The 22,946-nt window shown below is 44.4% G+C and overlaps 2 protein-coding genes across 3 annotated transcripts in view; one reads left to right on the top strand and one right to left on the bottom strand.

Moving 5' to 3' along the window:
- The window catches only part of LOC118214147 (collagen alpha-1(IV) chain-like), a 55,386-nt gene extending 53,045 nt beyond the window's left edge, over positions 1-2,341 (bottom strand). Inside the window, exon 1 of the mRNA XM_035393785.1 lies at positions 2,114-2,341. Coding sequence (XP_035249676.1) covers positions 2,114-2,179 — 66 coding nt within the window. The 5' untranslated portion in view covers positions 2,180-2,341. The remainder of the gene's footprint in view (positions 1-2,113) is intronic.
- Positions 2,342-2,449: 108 nt separating this feature from the next.
- Positions 2,450-22,946, top strand: part of LOC118214146 (collagen alpha-2(IV) chain-like) — a 59,470-nt gene continuing 38,973 nt past the window's right edge. The window contains exons 1-4 of one of the 2 annotated variants that reach the window (XM_035393783.1): positions 2,450-2,639; positions 2,960-3,091; positions 3,191-3,245; positions 20,600-20,680. In XM_035393783.1, coding sequence (XP_035249674.1) covers positions 3,024-3,091; positions 3,191-3,245; positions 20,600-20,680 — 204 coding nt within the window. In that variant the 5' untranslated portion in view covers positions 2,450-2,639; positions 2,960-3,023. The remainder of the gene's footprint in view (positions 2,640-2,959; positions 3,092-3,190; positions 3,246-20,599; positions 20,681-22,946) is intronic. The other variant, XM_035393784.1, reaches the window with a different exon arrangement.

The raw sequence follows: 22,946 nt of genomic DNA, 5'->3' as shown, positions 1-22,946 counted from the left end.
TAAGATAGAGAATGGAATGAGCAGCTGAAGGAGAGACTGTAAGTTTTTGCATGCTTATAGGCCTACGCCTCAGACAGCTAAGATGAACCTTAATCTATTTGCATAATGAATCTGCATGTGTGTGTACGCGTGACTGTGCATGTGTTTGTATGTGTGAGCATGTGTGTTTGTGTGTATGCGTGTGTGTTTAATTGTGTTTGTGCTTGCCTGTGTGTGTGTGTGTGTGTGCATGTATGTGAGCATGCGTGCTGTGTGTTTGCATGTGTATGTGTACATGTGTTTTCTTTTGTGTGTGTATATGTGCATATGTGTAAGTGTATGTGTGTTCGTGTGTGTGTCTGTGTTCCAGGTTTATGATCCATAAAGGAGCGTGTGTGTATGTACGTGTGCATGCGTTTTTACGAGTGTTTGTGTGTGTGTTTGTATACATGTGTTTTTGTGTTTTGTGTGTGTGTGCACAGACCATTATTTTTCTCAGTGCTAAAAAGAAAAATAAAATTGTGAAAAAGTGCACTAGATTCACAATAAAAATATCACAAGTAGTCACATCATTGGAATTTCCTGGGCTTTATTTATAAAATAAAAGAGAGAGCTTAACTTTATGCCCAACTAAGGTTAAGTTGTAAGGATAAATATATCTTCTGAAGTTCAGTAATGTGGGTGATTACATTTAGTATTCATTCCTGATTTCATAGATCTTGTTTGAAACAAATTAATTTTGAATACATAAGCAGTTTATTGCAGTAGTAGTTTACAGCACTTTACCTGGGTACTTTAAAGATCGTGAGTAGCTATTCCCCCACTAATGAACTCGTTCCTCTGTGATGTTCAGACCCAACTTTAACTGATGAGGCCGATTTGATGAAACGTGAATCTTTCAGCCTCCACTCTGTATGCAGAGTCTTGCGAAGGTTAGAAATTCGCTATAATTCCACAAATTATACAAACCTTAAACAAATGCTAGAACTTCTTGTCATCCAGGACAGGACTAGTACTGTGCGAAACACGGCTGCCCACTGCGCAGACTCACTGGCGTGCGGTAAATTAACTGCGCGATGGCCAACGTGCTGTTTTTTCCCCCCAATTTTTGTCAGATGGCCGTGGGCAACTCCCCGAGCCGAATCTTAACCATCCATTACTGCTGCACGCTTGCAATAACATGGGACTACCTATGCAGCGCGAACCGCTCTCGCAGTGTCATAGAAAGAGTTTTAAACAACAGAATTCTAAACTGATTTAGGTGCGCAAATGTCACTGCAAAGTTACGCTAATGTTTTACTGATATCTGAAAGAGCCTTCAGAAAAACAACGAAGAATAACACACTTCCACTAAAGCTTTTACGAATAGCCTACTATGGTATGAAGATCAATTTATTTAGGCCGACATGCATGTGCATATCCATCCAAGGCGCACACTTTTTTATATTAACTAATTCCGAGTCATTATTATTTAATGAATCACAAATGTATTATTTCATTTAAGTAGGTATCCATACAGAACATCACTCCTCGTGTTAGCAAGAAACCTGTCAATCATATTTTTTCACGTTCCATTGACTATATAAAGAAATGAAGTTGCTAGCCTACCTCAATACGACGCACAAGACTATCTTATTGATCTAATAATCGATGACTTCGGTAAACGGACGTTAAAATATCGCTTTTCGCTGTCATTATAAGCACTGACATGATTATCATCACTGTCACTGTGATGACATCGAGACAAAATTAATTATCGCGATATCCTTCCTTGATCACTTAACTAGGTGCTAAGACTTCAGAAATTGTCGCCTCGGCTTGGTGATGATGACGGTCTTTACCGTTTTGGCCATGCAAATGCGCATCACTGTCGCTTAGGCTTCTCCAATAACGCAATCTAAATGCGGTATAATACCGTTAATTTGTTGCATGACAGTAGTAGTAAGTAATCCCCCTTTCTCCCTTGCCTAACTCACCAGTTTATTGTGCTGATACTCTCGGAAGGAACTTCAAAAGTTTTTGTCAAGGCACACCCCAGGAATGCACAATTTCTCACTTTCTGAGCCAAGACGAACTACCACGCGACAATAAACATTATTTTTAAAAAAGAAAATGTATGAATAAACACACTCACCTCAGCCCCCGTAGGTCTTATGTCAAAGCTGAACAGAAGCAACAGAACGCAATTGAGGAGCAGCATTGTGTGATGGCGCGCGGTCGAAACGTATTTACAAATGTGCAGAATGACCAAAAGGGCACCCTGTCGCCTGTTTATCCTCCTATTCGTTCAAAGCAATAAGTTGTTTTTATCGCAGCTTACAACCTGCGTTTGGCTGCATCTTAGCGCTCACTGTGCCGTTATGACTTTTGTCCAAACTAACTTCTAGATGCTTCAGCGCCCAGCCCACCGGGCATGACCACCCTCATTTGTTTGCGGAGACAACCCTTCCTAACAAACCAGCACTTGCATTTCTAGATTGCTGGGAGAGAGTTTAGAACTCATCTTTGCTATTTTAACATCTTATTTCACGCAGAGTTCTATTAAAGTAACCTACGCTTCTACAGAGGAATTTCGTCGGTCGCGCGGGATACTTTCTGGCAGCAGCGCTCCGCTCCACTGACTTCAAGACAGCGGAGGCAGCGAAAACCGCACCAATAGTGTAAGTTTGTTTTGCTACAAATATTATGATTTTAAAAATGCCATGATCAAATAGGCATTGTATGAGCACCTGTGATTTTTCAGAAAAAACTCGCGCGCGCTGTACATGCATTATAGGTGCGCGCATGGAATACAGAGTCGATACGGACACTGGCGGTTTTGCATTTATTGTGTGATACAATTGTATGGTATATTTAATTGAAATTTTCTATAACCTGAACTGAGGTACCCGTGCAGTAATTTTCAAAAAACACATTATTTCATTCAGTGGTGTTTATTAAGGTGGAAACTAATAGGGTGTCATTAATGTTGTGTGGAAAGTGCGTCTCAGGTCGACATGCATTAGCACCGGACCACACCGGATGAAGAGGTCCATGGGACAGAAATGAAATTTGAGGTTCGAAAAGTCGGGGTGATGCAGTTTCAACACAGGGTAGACCTGAAAAACATGAGGCAAGTGTATTATAATCACAATGTCTGTTCTTGCTCCAGTTTTCGTTTAATATGATTTGACCAGGTGTTTATACTGCGTTTCCTGTTGCACGCCTGCAGGTTTCTGATACTCTCCCTGGCCGTCTGCTTTCTGCTGACGTCGGAAGTGCACGCGGTAAGTTCTGTTATCAACTTCCCATAGGCCGGTGATATTTCCTGCTCTCTAATGTAGCGATGACAAAAACCCTACTTCTAACATAGCGTGAAATGTTTGTGGGTGATGTTTGGTAACATAATGCTTTGTACAATGATTTATTTTCTATTTTACGGAAATATTGATTATGTAGATGGTAAGCAAGCAGTAGTTGCAAAACAAACTCATCTTGAGGTTCCTGCCCCTTCCGTGTTTAGCTTTTGAACATGTGCTCCAGCCGGTAGTTTTTTTTTTTTTTTTGAGAAGGGAAGGTAAAATGTTTAGGATAAGCCCTACAATTTCCATTTGAGAAATGTCCTGAGCGTCATTGCAATACATGTTTGAGAGAGCTGCTGGATGGAATAGCTTCACTTTGGATGTGCTTGGCTCATATTTTGCCCAAAACCTTTATATGGGTGGGGGTGTCCCCTTGCCTTCCTGGCCTCATTCCCAACCTAGCTATCCCTCCTAATCTCTCTATCTCTTCCTCTCTCCCTCACTCCCTTCCTCCACTAATTTGAGGTGTTCTGGTGTAGATTGCTACCATGCATCACTCAGGTTTTGGGGCTGTGCCCCCCCCCCCCACTGAAAAACACTTTGACCCCCTTAGATGACAGATACTACATGAATGCAGTCCATCATCAATCCTGGATTTTGGGGGTGTTCTTTGGCTTTTCTACTTGACTTTGTGTTTTTGGGGCTGTTTGTGAGGAATAACTGCCCCCCCCCCCTTTTTCCCTGTTTGAACACAAACTCAAGGGGTAGTTTTCCTCTGCTTCTCTCGCGCCTCTCTCGCCTCAAACCACGAGCCAGGGGATCCGCTCATGATTCACATGTTGAAGAAGAACCTTGCTACTGTCCAAGATGGTGGCGAGCTCACAGAGAAGCTTTTGCGGTCAGCCACGGTGGTTCGTGACTAGCCGACTCACGGGATCCTCCTCCAGGGTTCTGCTAAACTCCTCGGACGTGATTGATGTTAGCATGAAAAGCACGGGTCCCGTGTGTTACTTTAACCCAAAGGCCTGGATGAGTCCGAAGGGACACACATGGGCTGACAGAGTGCAGGAGCTTTCAGGCTTTCAAGAGTTTCCATTGTGCAGGCAGCTGCGGTGGAGGTGGACGTGGGATGTGGGCTGAATCTGCGATTTAACAGAAATGGAAGGTGTGTGTGTGTGTGTGTGTGCACACTTGCGTGCATGCATGCGTTTGTGTGTGTTTGTGTGAGTGTGTGTGCGTGTATGTGTGTGAGTGTGTGTGCGTGCGTGCATGCATGCATGCAAGTGTGTGTGTGTGTGTGTGCACGTGTGTGAATGTGCTTGTGCATGCATGCATCTGTGCATCTGTGCTTGCATATATGTATGCATGCACTTGTGCGTGTACTCGCACACGCGTGTGTGTGTGTGTGTTTGTCTTTATCATCCGGAGCGTGATGTGTGAGTGGTGTGACAGCGCAGACAGGTCACTGAAGGTTTTTGTGATTTTTACTCTTTCCTGAGGAAGGCGCTGGCCTCCTCGCTAGATACAGAGGGGTAATGAACCTTCCCCACGGTCCGATAAGAGCATTCCAGGGTGGATGATGGTCGGAGAAAAAATAGGAAAAGCACGCATGGCTTGCATTCCCTGGAAATTACGTACGTACATGTTAGTAAAGCAGTTGAGTTGATTACAGCCCCCCCCCCAACAAATGTCTTTAGGTGAACTTCCAAGCACATCGGCTGCCTGCTTGGAACATGTTGTAGAAGTCCAATTACAGTTAACGTGCTGAACATTTACAGCGAGCGACACTCATGTGGATTTACTGCTGCAAACTGGTTTATGGACGCAAAGATTTTGATAAGATAGTTTGAATCGTTTGGTGGGGTTTTCTGATGCAAGAATATGGGTGTTCATAGCCATTGGTCAGCATTATTTGTTAGCTGAAAATTTACAGAACTGGCTAGAAGTCATTTACACATATCAGCCAATCAATCACTAGTCAACACAGTGGTCGATCTGTAAATCCTGACAAGCTGCTGTTGGCCCTGTAAGTGTATGATGGCTCTGATGGGCTTTATTTTCAGTATGTTTCTATATGACACTCAGTTCCAGTATGTCATTGGGTTTGTTGACAGATACTTCTCTGTGATCTTAAATGTGAGCTTGTTGTACAGGACACAAACTCCTGATGAGGCAGAGCTCATAACTAAAATGTGTTTTTTATTGCATTTTGTTTATGTTGTTGTTTCCCCTGCTCTTTTTTACGTTCGCTTCCCAATGTTGGATCAGTGAGCCTCAGTGCCGTTCTGAACAAGGCCATGTGGCAAAGCTCCAAAAAATATTAATTTCAAGATTTAGCTCACTTTTAATGGGGGTAATTTCAGAATTGTTAAAATGGTAACAAAATTCTAGCTATTCTTCCATACATTTTAATTGCTGGGCACCAGCTATTGGCAGACATCATCAGCATTCACAAAGGTTTCTACGTCATATTACCGGGTTTAATTTATTGGGTTTTTCTGAGTAAAATTTGGAATTCTGTTAAATCTTTCGCCACAGCATGTGCAGTTGATTTGTATCCTGGCTAACTGACAGTCTGAAGTGACTGTCTCAGCGCCTGCTCTCTATTGAACAGTCATAGAACCTCCCATGATACAGTGGAACCCTCTAAATGTTGTTTTTGTTGCAACATGCACTGCACGTGCGGCGCATAGCACCTCTGTGATGCCATTTAATCTCAAACCGATTCCATGTAGCCTACTGGCAAATCAGAGAAAAAAGGCGGCTCCTAATTTCATGGTTCTCTGTCAACAGGATGTTGAGCAATTATCATGGAAAATCGTGGAATTTGGCCTCCTGTTCTGATATTTTTTCCAAGAACGTTTTGTATCCATTTGTTTTCTTAGTAAGTGGGAAGAATACGGGTGTTGGGAAATAATACACTTCTCAATGGGGAAAACAGTAACCTCAGTGGGAACTGGTGCATTTTCGTATTGCAGGCCATTTGTTTGGCCCAAATGGAATAACACATGTTACATCCAATATGTTATAGGCAAGATGATTCACTTCCCTGGAGAAATAGGGACTCTATAAACAATAAAATTTACCAAGAAATCTGTTCAAAGAACACAAGAGAATACCAGTGTTTGCAAGTCAACTGTTGGGTGTGATCAAGAAAGTACACTATATGACCAAACTTATCTGGACACCCCTTGGTGTGGGGCTGTTTTTCATGGTCTGGGCTACGCCCCTTAGTACCTGTGAAGGCAGATCTTAATGCAGTGACATTCTAGATGATTCTGTGCTTCCAACTGTGTGGCAACAGATTTGGGAAGGCCTTTTCCCGTTTCAGCGTGACAATGCCCTCAGGCACACAACAAGGTCCGTATATAAATGGTTTTTATGAAGATCGGTGTGGAAGAAGTTGACTGGCCTGCACAGAGCACTGACCTCAACCCCAATCTAAACCTTTGGGATCAAATGGAAAGCCAGCTGTGAGCCAGACCTAATCACCCAATCAGTGCTCAACCTCACTAATGCTCTTCTGGCTGAATGGAAGCAAATCCCTGCAGCAATACTTCAACATCTAGTAAAAAAATAAAAAAATAATAAAATAAACCTTCCCAGAAGAGTGGAGGTTGATATAGCAGCGAAGGGTGGACCAACGCCATATTAATGTCCATAATTTTGGATGAGATGTTGGATTTCCGGAGTCCACATACGTTTGGCCATGTAGCGTACAAGTCTTTACTAAAAAAAAAGGTGCCCATGGACAGAGCCCTTAAATCCGTCACTGTCCTGTGTTTGACTCGTAATGGTATATTCGAGCCCCGTGTGAGCATCACTGTACTGTTGGAGAAGTTAGCAGCTATGCGAGGATGTCTCCAGTGTATTCAGAAGATAAGGAAGGTCCCATTTCCCTCCTCCCACCCCCACCTTCATCAGGGACAGGAAATGGCCTCTTTATTCCTGCCAAAACCTCTGGAATAACGGTGCAGTAACTGCTTGTCTTGCGCTGGAGAGAGGAAATGTTAAAGGGAAACCCTGTGTGCTGAAGCATTGTGGGTAAAATAAAAAACAGATGTCTGTGTTTCAGTTGAGGCAGGTAGTGTTCTGAGTGCTACGGTCACATGTGCGTAGCCCTACAGTCCAGACTCAGGCCCTTCACAGTCTCCCTCTTCCGCAGACTCCAGGCTACAGATGTGTCTGCCTGATGCTGGGAGGGAACGCCTCCGTACCTTTCTGTGCCACGAGGTTTCGTCTTTCATTCAGCATCAACAGTCTGTTCTGTGCATTACCTCTCATATTGACACGGACATGTGTTATAAAAGCAGCGAACCGCTGAGCATTTTTTGTGTGGTTTCCTTAATTGCTTTGCTTTTAAGGGCGAGGATGCCCCCTGTCAAAACAAGATTGAGAATACTGTATGAGAGATAATTAATGCCCGTGATCCGGAGGGTATTTCTCTGTACGGTGAAGTCATTGTGTACAGCTTGCGGTCGTTGGCTTTTCACATGGTTTAAACAGACATCCTGGGACACACTGGGAGACCTGAAGTTGAGAAGGGCAGAAGGCGTGGGAGCAGGTTTTTGTGACCACAGACTCCCTCCGACGGAGCCATACCGCCACGGTTTTGGTTTTACCATAAACTTTCTCATTTATTATCGCGTTCAGTTGAAACACGCATTCTGTGTTATGGAAACTGCAGGATTGTCTCAGTGCTGAAAGAGGCCATTTGTGGCCACTAACTTAAAGCCAATCATAGGCTATTCAGAACTTGTTTGTTTGACACGAACCATTTTTTTTGATGGTCACTATCACAAAGATGCTTTGCAGAAAAACGAAAAAAGAAATAGGAAAAATTTGGCAAGATCTAGCCTGATCCCTCAAAAATTCAACAAAGTGAGTTAAACAGCTACCCAGTGGGAAGATACTGTAAAGCACTGAAACAGTGGTGAGAAAAAACTCCCCTGTGGGAAGAAAACTACAGGGGAACCCAGATAATGAAGGGGTGCCCATCCTCTGCTGGTAAACCAGTGTGAATAGTTAATGGTAAATTGCAACAGACAGTTAATGAGGAATCTAAGACTAAGTGGTTGGGGAGATCATAGCCTGAGATATTCATCTAGAAAAAAAAATCAGGTTTAGTTCTACAGGGTTTTCAAGGCCCTATAATGGGATGAGAGGAGCTGTCCGTGTGCTGTCAGTCGCTGAATCCGAGCCAATGAAAATACTTTTCTCTTCAGCACAGAACAGGCCCATTCAGATTAATGGGTCACTGATAACATCTAGCTCCAGGCTCCCATGACTGGGCCTCACTCAGAGCTGTCTGTTTGTGCCCCACACTGCAGGCCTGTGGTGAGTAGCACAGTTCCAGGCATCAAACGCTGAAGATTCCCGCTACAGTAAACCCATAAAGAACAAGCGGGGCTTTCACCTGGAGGATACCCCTAGAGCAGGGGATCTGAAAGTTTTTTTCACCAATTTTTCAGGGACCCCCTCACATACGTATCGAACTAATAATTTCAGATTAGGCCTATTTCTCATATTCCTGTATAGTCTATGTGCAAAGACAAACACAAATTAAGAACAGAACCCTGAGTTGATATGTAGGCTATGAGTTCGTCATTAATATTTCATATGATTTTAATAAATTGAAATATATATATATATATAATATATATTTTAGCAGAACAATGTAGCCCATAATTTTACACGGACCCTCTGGCTACGTGCTACAGACCCCCTTGGGGGGGGCTGTGGTCCCCAGTTTGAGAACCACTGCACTGAGGTTATCACGGTGGGTTTCTTGATTGAACGCACGCATTTATTCATTTTCGCCTGTTGTCTTGGCTCCCGCGTGTCTCTTATTGTGAGGTTTGTTTTATGTAAGCTTGTCGAATTTGTCTTAGACGGCCTTCGTTTCACAAATTATCCACACAGCTGGATAATTTCTGCGGGAATTCAGGTTAAGTAACTCGATCAAGGTGGCAACAGCGGTTCCCCTGCTGGGAATCCAATTCTGTAGTCTCTGTGGTGCACGGTTCTAGATCCTTCTATTGCAGTGTTTGCCAATTGGAAACTCAAGCTACCCTTCGCCGTAGCCCCCAGCTGGCTAATTTTCCAAATGTGACCTATTTTCCAGCCGGACAGTTGGTCTCTTTGTGTATTTCTGATGCTTTTCTGTAGCAGCACACAAAAAAAAGGAGCTTTGAAAAAAACCTCTGGAAGTAGCAGAGAGATCATTTGTGACTTTAGTGAGCTAATACTGAACTGAACTTTGTGTGGACAGATTAAGATTTGTCATGTCCCAGGTTATATATTGTGTCTTGTTGAGTAGAGACATGCTTTTGCCTTGGTGCTGCGGGTTTGCAGAGTGGGGAATTCTATACTTCATTCATGCTCCACAGAGTTCCTGATACAGTCAGGAATTCTGACCTTCATTCTCGATGTACAGTCCTGATACAGTGGGGAATTCTATACTTCATTCATGCTCCACACAGTTCCTGATACAGTCAGGAATTCTGACCTTCATTCTTGATGTACAGTCCTGATACAGTGCAGGATGCTGAACTTCATTCCCTCTGTTGTCTGTACAGGGATACTGATACAGTGTGGAATTTTTGAACCTCATTCCCACTCTTCACAGATCCTGATACAGCATTGGTCTGGCCAGTGCCACAGCACTGCTGTTCCTCACTTCCTTTTATAGTCTGAACGTGTTGCAGTGTCTCTGGCCGCTGCTGGCCTGTTTATCTTATACAGATGCTGTCACGGTCTTGGCAGGACCTACAGAAGAGCGTGGGTGCCTGGCTCTTCTCTTTGGGAGAGTGGAGCTTTCCTGTAGATGCCAGCACATTCCTGTAGCCCTCAGTTAGAATGCATTCTGAGACGGGGCTGAGACACTGTTTTTAGCCAGGTGCATTCTGGGTCAGGGCTGAGACACTGTCTCTGCCTAAGTGCATTCTGGGACACGGCTGAGACACTGTCTCTGCCTAAGTGCATTCTGGGACAGGGCTGAGACACTGTCTCTGCCCAGGTGCATTCTGGGACAGGGCTGAGACACTGCCTCTGGGCAGGTGCATTCTGGGCCAGGGCTGAGATGATGTGCCACGCTCGCCTTCTCTCCCCCAGCCACCAGCTGGTCTCTGTCAGTAACACGTTTGAAAGGGACTCCCTTCTCCTCAGAGCTCCGTGACAAATGCCAAACATAGCTGGCTCAGAGATGTCAAATTCTGGTCGCAGGGTCATCAAAGTAAACTGCATCTTATCTGAAAGAACTTTGGAGTAAGCTCCCTTCCACACACATATACACACGGTCACGCACATGAGTATACAACCACACACACACACACACACATACACACACTGTCAGATTTCCTTTATATGAGATAGTGGGACGTGAGGCCTGACCCACATACACACATTCTTTTGCTGTTTAACAGAAAGAGTATTTTCCTGCTAATTTCAGCATGACTGCATTGGGACTAATCAAGGCTCTTACTGTCTTATGACCGAACTGGCACGTTGCTGAATTGTGTTTCATGTCTTTTCATGTACAAAAGTATGATTTCATAGAAATTTTCTTCGAAGCTTAAAGGATTTAGAATACATTTTGGACACAAAGTGTCTGGAATGTGTGTGGCATATAGTCAGGTTTCCTGAGACCTGGTCCACATCTGCCTACGTCTGGCCATGAGCACACACTGTACATGTAACAGTTGATCCTGTGACCCCATGACCCTGTGACCCCTGTGAGCTGGCCTATCACAGATGCGCACACGTCTAGAAAGGGCATGTGGCACTGTAGATGCATTCACTCATTGTTCTTTGTGGGCAAGCACGAGTATGTGTGCACACAGGTATGTAATGGCTAGGGAAACTGCTTGCAACTCCAGGATTGTAAGTTTGATTCTCAGGTGGGGCACTGATGCTGCGCCCATGAGCAAGGTACTTAACCTGAATTGCTTCAGTAAAGATACTGCTGTATAAATTGATTTATTGTAATAATTAATTTCAAAATAATGTTTAAATTTATAAATTAAAACAAATTAACCTGGATAAAAGCATCTGCGAAAAGCCTAAAATCTAAGTGTTGTGCGTGCGTGCATGTGTGTGTGTGAGTTTGTGTGTGTGTGTGTGTGTTTGATTTCAAAAACAAGCCTATGATATGAGTAGGAGTGACAGATAAAGATAAACCCCTTGCCACAGAGGGCACAGTATCGTGTTTCCCAGGGAGATGGGAAATAATCAGCCAATAGTGGTCCAGTTCCTCCTCCGGTGTTTCCTAACTGCTCTGCAATGCTGCGCTACCATTTCCCAAGCCATTTTAACGGCCCGCATCGGAGGGAGTCTCCAGGTGGTAATAAATGTGGCACATTGAGCGTGTCCAGCTTGGCGCAGTTCACAGGAAATGTATTCAGAATTTGCGGGAAGTTGGCGTACTAAATGAAGGTTGGGCTTTAGGTGGGTGATTTGCCAACCCCACTATAAACACCCGGGGGGGGGGGGGGGGGGGGGGGGGGGGGGGGGGGGGGACTTAAACAGCCGAAGTCACATGTTTAGGGCGAGTGCCATTTGTTTAATGAAGGGGTTTAAGTGTGGTAATTTAAGTTATGCTATGCTAGCTGATCCCTGGGAAATAAGAACATCCTGATCATGGTGAACATAATTTTGGCCTTGCTTTCAATTAAGAAGAAAGCACATTTTAAGACATTTGGTTGCTGTGTTTTTTTTTTTTAATGGAATCTTGTTTGCATATTATGATATTACGATATATTCAGATAAACATTGTTTCTTGTTCTACTTTTCAAGTACAGATGAGGAGCAGATAAATAAATAAAAAGTCGGTGGACTGCATGTATGTTTTCAAAATGTAAGGCAACAAATGTCTCTTATCTTTACTGGGGCGCTTTTCACAAACAGAATTCACAGATTTCCTGCTCCATTCTGCTCTGTGCCAATGTGAAATATTTCCCATGACCCTCAGCAAGACAGAACACGGTCCAAATTCTCCAGGCAGTTTCTCCATACAGTGGTGGAAGCCAGCTCCTCATATGACACTGAAAATACAAAATGTCTTCTGTGGAATCTTTGTTTCGGATGGTGAAGGAAAAATCGTCTTGTGTCGGGTGAAGCGAGTCACAGTGTGACTGAGAAGCACCTTGAGATCAGAAGGCACCAGATGAGAGATCTGTGCTGAGCACATTGCTTTTTATTACACAGCAAGTTACTCTGGTGCCCGCATTTCCCATAGTGTATATTCCGACCAGGTCCTAACACTTCAGTCATTCCCACCTTTACACTGGGCCAGACAGTGGCTTTTGGGCTGTTTTTTTTACCTTTACCTTGCTTGCTTTTTGGGGGTTCAGGCCTGGTTTTTGCCCACTTTTTTCCCGTTCTGTTACTCTGTAAAGCATCTTTGTGACAGTTCTCTGTAAAAAGCGCTTTACAAATTAAATTGATTTGATTGGACTTCCTTGCTCAAGCATGAAAATCTAATTTCTGTCAAGACCCTATTTTTAACTACAAATGTATGGTGTATAAATGTGCAGATTGTGTGTGCACTACACACTGTGCTGACTCGTTGCTGCATTATACACTACAGACTGGTGCCGTGTACACTGTGGGGACTTGGTGCTGGAGTAATACACACCAGGCTGGTCCCATGTGCACTGTGGGGACTTACACACACTGAATTTTACACACACACACAGTTACGCACACAAAACAGCAGAAGCTGCACCACTGAACACAAAACCGTTTTGCATGTGCTTGTCTTTGTTGGAGTGCACACAGATTCCTAACAGAAGAGGCAGGATCTGTGCCTGGGGGTCTAATCTTTTTCTTATCGTCAGCTCCAGGGGGGTGATGTCACCATCCAGTAATGTACACAATAACGAACGCGCTGCACAACGTTCTCCCCACACTGCGGTTTCTTCACTGTGAAGCCATCGCTGGGGGACCTCTGATTGGCCGTTGAAAGTGCGGGTGGTTTAGAAGGCTTCCTCTTTTCACACACGTGATCTTACCCCCAGAATGTTTCTGGAACTTTTTAGTGGGGACCTGCATGAAGGAGAGCTGGAATCAGCATACCGGAAAAAGTTGTTCCGACCATTTGCTGGCTCAAGACCGAGTGACATTTTCAAAAATGTTCTGTTTCGATGTTGGCAAGAGCAAAGCTGTAAACGCTAATGGACCAAGTATGCAAAACTCGACTTGTTTCGCTGAGACATCTATCTTTGTTTCTTTGTACTTCAAAAAATGAGAAGTAACTGGAGCACAACGCCAAATAAATTCTATCTTCCCCAGTTTCCCTGGCTTGTAAGTGAAAGTGAACAAAATCATACCTCATCAGTCCTGTATAAGCACTGGTTATTCTTTTGACCTACTTCCACCCCCTCATAGCTCTTAGAGCACTCAACTGCCGCTTTTTCAGACTCCAACTTCTGGCACCATCTTGCATAAATGCTATCATCCCGTTAGAATAACAAATAATCGCCGGGCGCATGAGCAAGAGAAGCCTCTAGCATTGGCGGAAAAATTAATTCGCCTAATGCTCCGTGGTCCGTGTGTGAAAGCAGCTGTTGGCCATAATCAATTGTAACTGCTTTTTTTTAAAGCTCAGTATAAGCTCCTTTATGGCCCTGCGTGGTGTGGAAGGCTTGTTGTGTGTCCCTCAGGCTCCTACAGAAAGCTGCCGTAGCCGCCGCGGGTACGCTAGCAACAGGTGGAGAGAGCTGTTGATTGGGTCCAGGCCCGCAGCTTGGGCCGGTGCATGCAAAGGGCCTTTATCTTTCTGCTTTTTAACACTCGTCCATCTGGTACGTGTTGGCGGAGGTACATAAATCCAGTGGGTCACATGCTTGGCATAACTGCGCGATAGAGGAGAGATGGTGCAGGCTGAAGATGCCACAAGCCCACTGTATCTGAGAGTCACGTCCGGCCAATGGGCTCCGCTGTACAGAGGAACATCTGTGTGACATCCAAGCGCACAGCAGGGAAGTCTGCGTCCAGGTAAACTGTAATTTACGACATTGTGAACCACACATAATGTTTATGTTTTCTACAGACCTGTTGGGCTTCCTTTTTAAAGGTTGGTGTTTTATGTTTCCGGTGCGTGTTGTGATCAGACCTTCTGCAGTTGATTTTACGGCGTGGTGAGTTCAGCTATCTAGAATACAGTTTAAAGCAGCCGGCGTCAGGCACGGAGATGGTATGGCCTCCCACTGTATCACACCTAGCCTACATTTTCTCCTCACTTCATTCCAGGCCATTAAAAACACATTCAGGGTGCACAGATGGTACCACTCTTCCCCTCCCTCGCACCCCGACCACCTCCCCATCCTGGATTCTCTTCCTCCTACCACCCCTCCTCCGCTCGCTTGGGCTAGCCCCAGTCTGGTGGGCCTGCTTCTCAAGGACCCGAGTGGAGGGTTCCTTCCGTGCCAATGGGCGGCTGGTTTGTTCTTTGTACCTCAGTGTTGTGTTGTTCTCTCTCTCTCTCTCTCTCTCTCTCTCTTTCTCTTCATCAACAACCTGTGTTTTGGTTAACCCTAAAGTTCTCATGTCTCCTTTGGAACTCTCTCATGTGGCACAAACATGTCGGAGCTCCCAAGAGCTGGGACGTCAGAAGTCCTGATCGCTGGATGTCCTCTGAAACCGGCTGAGGGGGTGTAAATGGTGGGGGGAGGGGGGGGGAGGGGGGAAACCACTTACATCCCCATTGTAGTCTTTGTGGTCTATGTGGAATCTGAGTCACCCACTTTGAAGATACAGAACTTCGGGCGGGAGTGACTGATGACTGTTTATCGTTCCACCTCTTGACCTTGTGTTATTGACCCGTAGACTCATCTCAAATTTCTGAAGCTTTGAAAATGAAGTATTCACATATGAATGCCTTTCGGAGCTTCCCTAAACTGATAATAATGCCACCGATAAATACCTTGAATATTCTCTACTCAGTTTTAACTCTTTAAGTTCTGGCTCACCCGTATTAACTAAAACATAGAGACAAGAACTGCAGCAGTCGGTTGATGTTCACAGTAAAAAAAATCTGGCTGTCGCACTGAATACTGACATCTTTTGTCATTGTTGGAAAAGATGAGGGGTTTGGTTTCTTGCCCTAACATATTTTGAGATTTGTTCTGCTCAGGGGGATGGAGAAGTTATGCTGTGCGGAGATTACGCACGTCAGCTGTGAGGGGCCAGGACAACCTCGCACAGCTGCACATCACCAGGGAGGGAGGGAGGGAGGGATGGGGGGCAGTCTGAATGCCTCTGGTGCCCTTTGACCTGGAAGTTTTAATGATGAGAGGCTAATTACGAGTGTGACTGGGTCAGGTGTCCTTTGAGGGGGGGGGGGGGGGGGGGGGGAGTCTTTGCAGTGTCTTGTACTTCCTTGCGCTGCATCCTAAGCCGCGCGGAGGAACGCCGTGTGCTGACCCCTGTCCGTCCCGTCCCCGAACCAGCTGCCGTTCGGTCGCCGCGTATCCTGTGTCCGAGCCAGAATTTACTTCACAGCGCTGTAGGTGAAACCCCGCGTGCCACCCAGGGAGATTTACGTGTCCGAAGAAGCACGCGGAGTGAAGCTTACGACTCCCAGGATTGCGTCGGCAGGCCGTTCTCCCCAGTGGCTTTTCCCAGTACTGTGGCTGCGGTTTGGCAGATCTGTTCTTCATTTAATATACGGGGCTGGCGCATGTTTTTTATTGAGCTGTAAGGGTTTAAGTGTCCTGTTCGACAGCACGTCAGCGGCGTCCCGCGCGGAAACTGAGATGCTCTTTAACCGAAGGGCCTGCGTTCGAGAAACAATCACACCTGCTGAGCTTGACCGCTACAGTGAAGGAGTGGAAGTGATGGAAATGGTTTTCCTCTGTGACACAACATACAAACACACACAGACACACATACGCATATATACTCCATTACACACACGCACACATATACATATACTCCATTACACACATACACATATACTCCATTACACACACACACACACACACACGTACACATATATGCACACATTCTAATTCAGTAGAACAGAAAAGACCCAATCCTTGAAATTAACAGTATTGTATTGGATGCATTCCAAGTCAGACAGAAATATCACAGAACACAGGTGTTTTGTGCACACTATACTTCTTTCAGAGCAAAGGTACACACTGATTTGAAATGACCACATTGCAGGAGTGTGCGTAATTATGATATGGAAGAGTCTGTTGTGAAAGTGAAGCATTACATCATATTTTAGGGCCCTGTCTGTCACCGTGTAACTGAGCTTGCTTCCACCATGTGGCCCCCAATTACTTAATAATTTAAAAAGCTTTGAGAGACTGTTATTTTAAACCTTGCCTATATAAACTGTTTAAATTTCAGTGGATAACATATAGTTTTCCTTTAGCTATCTTGCTGTTTTAATCTAACTTGCTGATGCCGTTAAAAATTTAAGGACTTAAGACTTTTCAGACGTTCACTGTGAGACAGTGTTAGTGGTCATCCTGTTGAATTATTTCTGAATTCCAGCCCTGGATTAGACAACATTAGCCATGGTGCCTGGTTTGTGAATATATGTAAATCTCGAAAGGAATACGTAGTGTTTGAGAATCCTAGAATTTCACCCACGGGATTATGGGATATGCTTCCCCTCTCAGCCAGTCCTGCGTAATTCCTGGCTGTTTCCCCAATCAGAGCCTGAATACTTGTGCTATCCTGTGCGGACTGAAATGTGAATATATAACCCATTACTGGGCTATTTCAGTCCCTGAAAGACAACGAAGGGAGTGATGCTTGGGGCTCTCCAGTATCAGCGTTTTTATGTTTTTCAGGATGTCGAGTGCATTTGAGTACAGGCACTGTAGCTGGGTAATGTAGAGATTTTAGCCTGGTCCCCAGTCCCGAGGACTTCTCTCATGAGTAGAAATCTTGTTTTGGTCCTGCAGTCCGATCTTCCGGAACAGCCCTGGAGAGTTCTGGGTACTGTGCAGTAAAGTACTCATGCTTTTGCTTGGAGCAGTCCCAGAAGTGATAAAACTGGATTTGTAAGGGAGGGTCTTTGTTCCACTTTTGATTCAGAGCCTTGTGCAGCGAAAAGTTCAAGTTAGGCTTTCGGTAGTCCCTGGAACCACAGCTGGGATCTCCCTGGGACCCCCCAGGCATGCTGAACATGGCCCACGAAGGGAGGGAGAGAGGGTGGGTCCGATGCCAACCAAGGGAAATGGGGGGCATAACAGGATACAAAGAAACAATGGCGCAACATGGGTCCCCTGTCTTAAATAATCACCTACTGTTTCCACTTTTTCCTAAATCTGGCTGCCATTTTGATTCAGAGCGTGACTGGATTTGCGCAATTTTCACGGCGTTGTGTGTTTTTGTCTTTTGTTTTTCTAGCACTGTCTAAGCGCTCTTCCTCCACTGGCCTCTACAGATTAATTCATAATGTGTTCTTGTTACCGTAGAAACATGAAAACATCTTCCTGTTGTCCCTGATGAGCAGTTCATTTTCCATTTAAATTTATGGTCCAGTTTTTTGCTCTCATATTCCTTGTGTGAGTTAGTTTAGAGAAAGTCCTGTTTCATGCCCATCCATTTTTGTAAAAAATATAGTGAAATTGAGCGCATACAGATAACAGTTTCAGCCTGAAGCCAGGAGAACTTCTTTGCTCTTTCAAGTGTTCCCATTAACATTGGGAGACACACTTACATACTTACTTACTTACATAGCATCCATGTGTCTTATTTTTCAGATGCAGTTGCCTTAAATGAGAGTGCACTGCCCACAGGGAATCAAACCTGCAACATTTTTGCTTTGATCACTGGTAAACAGCAGAGGGCATGTGATCGCCCCTCTGTGTGTCTGTCTGTGAACAGGACACTTGCAAAACAAGTGGTTAGAATTTGGACGCACGGTTTAATGGGCATTGGGCATTGAGGCAGGAAGTGAGTTGATTGCTCAGAGAGTGATTTTGTTTTGTTCATTGTGATTGGCTTGGCAGTGCCCTATTTCTGTTGTCTATTTATGGAATGTTTCTGTTGTGAAACACTGCGGTTCTGACAGCCCACAGCCTCTGACTGTTGTCTTCTGGTAGTAAAGCCTTCAAAATGCTGTGCAGTTCAAGGGAAGCCCCACCGTAATCTGAAGTCCACTATAAACTGAGGAGACTTAGATCATGGCTATACGTTTAAGAAAGGAAATAAAAGCTCTCGCATTCTTGCAGCAGAATTGGCTTTTTGTGCGGAGGGAGATAGAGGAACATGAAAGGACTTTATCTTGGAACAAAAGGGCCTCTTTGTAGGCCCGTTTTAAGGGGTTCAATGTTCTCTTTGTGTGTTGGCATGGCGTTTGGCGTGGAATATCCCATGTCAGTGCCATAACAGGAATTCTTCTGATTCCGCCTCGTACTGCTCGGTCCCACGTCGGGGCTCAAATGGGTAGATTTTGAGTGGATTCATACATATGGGGGATTGGCCCGTCGACCAGGAGCCTGTAAACGACAGTTATTGTGCTGGCGCCTCGCTGTACAACAGAGCGTCTACGTCAGACCACAGCTACAGCACACTGACCAGCAAGGACAATATTGTGAGGGCGGTTTAACTAAGTGTGGTTATCAGTATTATTCAGTGTCTGACGCAGAACTGAATGCCAAGTCTTCTGAAAACCTTTCCTCGACAAAGACGTTTAAGAGCTCTTCAATAAACTGTTTTGCCCCTTCATATTAATATTGGATGTGTTACTGTTTAATGGTGCTCAGTAGTCATTATTTGCAGACATATTTCCATTGTCTGCAAATAACGAATGCGGATTGTGAAATGGTATCACAGATAAACATTCAAGCAATGATTTTGTTTTTTTGCCTCTGCAATTTTTGGCTAATTTTCTCCCTCATGAGGCATATGTATCTCTCAATAGGTTGTTGTAAGTAATTTATTAGTGTAACTAAATGCTATTAGAGCAAGCCATGTTTGTGAGTGGTGTGCAGTATGACAGCAATGCTCCTCCCTGTATCGAATGAGAGAGATCCTCAGTTTATTAGCTGAGGAAAATCCCTGCTGTTTGTTTGTGAGATCTTCTGTTTTTTTTCCCACATGTGGACCGAACAGTGCAGTGAACAGATTCTTTGTTGGCCCACAAAGACAAATAAAACAGCTTGAGCTCATTTGACACTCATTTTATTTCGTTATAATCTCTGTTATGCGCGTAATAAATTGCTGAGTGTGTGCGCCAATGTCAAAGCCATTAACGGAAGGAGCACCGACACTGTTGGATGACATTTCGCATGAATGTTTCGCCGAAGAGACAAGCCAAATGCATGTGGCATTTTTCCAAAAACAGTCATAAATTACACGATTTTTTCAAAACATCATTCTATATGGCAGCTTCTTCATTACGACTTTGAGGAGGAAACAGAAACAGTGGGTCAAGCAGGCCTTTGTAATCTCAATACCCAAATCTGGTCTTAATAGCAAGAGTAATAATGATGCCTGTACAGTGTCTACAGAAAACCAGCTCTTTTTGGCTGACTTATTTCTCCTACTCTAGTGCGGCTTAATTATTTTTATAACGATATAAATATACCCATCCAGTGGTACTTTCTCTAGTGACAATACCGATTATTGTTTGTTTCTTTAGCATTACACTTATTGACTATAAATTTGTCTCTGTTGCTTCTTAGTGATATCGCACTTTTGTAATCCTGAGACTAGCACTGATGTCTTCTGTAAGCCACTCTGGAGCACCCTGCTACGTGACTGTAATGTGATGTACTGTACCGAACTCTGTGGGTGTACTCATTGTGACAATGACTATCTGTGTGCTTACTGGTGGCCGCTGTGGTCTGAGGTCATTTCAGTGCGTGGTTTCTTTTTTTCCCCCCGCTTGCCTGTTTGGATTGCCTCTTTGATTGCAGTCTTCCTTCAGCTTGTGCCATCGCAATAGTAGAAATGTCCTGATAAGACCCATTTTTCCCTCTGATTAAACCCCTGCCGTCACGATATACACCGGTAATGTCATGACATGGCACGTGATGCGTGGATTTCTTGACAGGTCATTTAGCAACACTGTGTGCGGTGGTTTTTACATTACGGTGCTGGTATCTCTAAGATGTTGGGTGGAGGAGACGTATTATTATGAGTGTTATGAGTGACTCACTGCTTTGGACCCATTGTAGTGTTCTGTGGTTCAGTTGTCAGTGATTGGCAGCACTTGCCTACACTCTTTCTGAGATTGGTTCTCAGAACCTCACCCTGAACACAACGCGACGTTATATTTACGAGCTTGTGGCACAACACATGAACAGTTGATATTGCGTCGCACGTTTTGTTGCGGTCCCATTAAAGAGACGTTTCCCTCTCTTGTTTTTCAGGGCGGTAAGAGCCACAGCGGACCGTGCGGAGGGAGAGACTGCAGCGGGGCGTGTAAATGCTTCCCTGAGAAAGGTTCACGGGTAAGTCACTTCCTCTTCCTGTGTCTTCTTCTTCTCCTTTCCTTGTTTGCTTCCTCATCCTGTCTCATCCATCTCTCTGTTCGAAGGATCTCTGTCGGAATATGAATTGTGACATCATGAGGCACGTTCAGCCAATGGCACTCGTGCTCAGTGTGAGTTGCAGTGAAAAGAGCTAACGGCTAGCTGCACTGATTTCAGAGAATCAGAAAGCTGCTCTGCATTGATGTAGCAGAGGTGATATGGGCCAACAAATATAAGACCTGGGTCAAATACGTATTTGCTTTGGATTAAAATACTTTTCTGCGCTTTACTGATTTTACATTACATTTACACTGATCTTGTCTGGTGTACTGGAACCAATTAAATACTCTCAAAAAAGTGCAAACCCCGCCTTCTGGTCATATTGGCAGGCTCAATTACAACCAGGCAAGATCAACAGTGCACAGAAGAGTATTTGAATCCAAAACAAATACATATTTGACACATGTCTGACAAACATGGTTGGAGGAGAGAGTGCATAGAGCTGAAATGTCTGATTCCAGAAGTAAAAATGCCATTCATAATCGCCATAGCGAATTTGATTAGTAGACATAATGGTAAACTTATGTGTAACCATAAAAGGAAGACTTACCATGAGCTTTGAGATTGTGAAACGATGGTATGTGCTTCTGTAGAGGTCGTAAGTCAATCCCACCACAACAAGCAGTATACAGCTAACATCAGTTCAGTTCTCTGTTTGATCAGTAGCATGGAGTTTGAGTACACCCACCTGCGAGGCAATGAAGTGGAAGTGTGGCTTTGCTTAGAAAGCAATATTAAAAAATAACCAAATGTCAAATCAATATAATATATAACACTATAAGTACAAGAAATTCCAAAACACTACAGCATATACTATATATATATGCAAGAAAGCAATAAAGAGAAAATGTAATCAACCAAAAATGTACGTGATTGCAAGAGTGGTTGAAAGTGAGAGAACAGGGACTCAATTGCATCACTTGCAATGCTTTATAGGATGAGTAGTTTGTTCCCTCTTAAAAAACATTAAGTACACCGTCTTGTACCTTTGCGTTTTTTCTTCCGTTTTCCGGCAACATGTTTTTACTTCGAATCAGTTTTCATGTCATGACTCATCTCAGAGCTGCATGGTTCGGTTGAAGGCTTTAAACTCTTTATCTGGGGAGTTTCTGAAATGTCTATGGAGAAAATGAAATGGGAAATTTATTTCCGGAACTAGGGCTGCTGAAACAGTGGGCCCTGGTCGTTTCAGCTTTATTGCTCCATGGTCATCATGATGCTGATGGGTTTTCCTGACAGGTGGCTTCTGGGTAACCTACTTCCACAGAGGAAAGAAACCTCTCTCATCTTGGTGGAGGAAATTCGGCTAATCGGTTTGCCATATTTCCTGTACTTTCCTGTGCACTGAAGCCTACTGAATCTGACTGTGTGAGAGTCTCATTCTGTTTACACAAGGACAACAAGCGGTGTACTCCACTTGTTGTCCTCATGAAGAGCAAGAAGCTGCTTAGCATTTAGCACGCATCTCATTCAATTGCAGAGAACAGGGAGACTGCAGACTGGAGTGGTGTTCTCACTGCCCCCTCCAAGTGCATTATCCATTATCAGGCTTGTTTGCTTTTCCTCCAATCAGAACACAAAGTACTTAAGTATTAAATTAATTCAGTGCATTTCATGTAAACACTTCTCCTGAGTTATGTTGGCTTTGGACGTGGGGATCTTCCACACGTGTTGAAGTGAGGCTTTACTGTTCTTTTTTGGGAGCTGTAGCACTTATATCAAGTTCACTGACGAGTACAATATCTCACCCATAAACTCTAACTGTGGCCCAGTCAATATCTCACCTGTACTGTACCTGTGCCCTGGCCAGTATCTCACCTATAAACTCTACTCTGTCCTTCTGTCTGTTCCTTTGTCCTCCTGCTCTCTGTCTCTCTGTCCCTCTGTCCTCTTTGTCCCTCTGTCCTTCTGTCTGTTCCTCTGTCCTCCTGCTCTCTGTCCCTCTGTCCTTCTCCCCTCTCTGTTCGTCTGCTCTTGCCCACGCTGTACCGGTGTCTGTCTGGCTCACGGCACGCTAGGCTAAAGAGGGATGAGATGAGGTGTCTGTACTGCTTGTTTAAAGTTCCAGTAGTCTGGGACACGTGAGCTGAGTTGTTTAGTCTGTTAGGTGAGCGATTCTGGGATAATGATCGTCCTGCGGGTGGCGGGGTAGTTTGCGTGTCAGCGGACGTCTGATCCCTCAGCC

The sequence above is a fragment of the Anguilla anguilla genome, chromosome 15, assembly GCF_013347855.1.
Source record: "Anguilla anguilla isolate fAngAng1 chromosome 15, fAngAng1.pri, whole genome shotgun sequence".
Lineage (NCBI taxonomy): Eukaryota > Metazoa > Chordata > Actinopteri > Anguilliformes > Anguillidae > Anguilla > Anguilla anguilla.
This window is presented reverse-complemented; position numbering and strand designations above follow the sequence as displayed.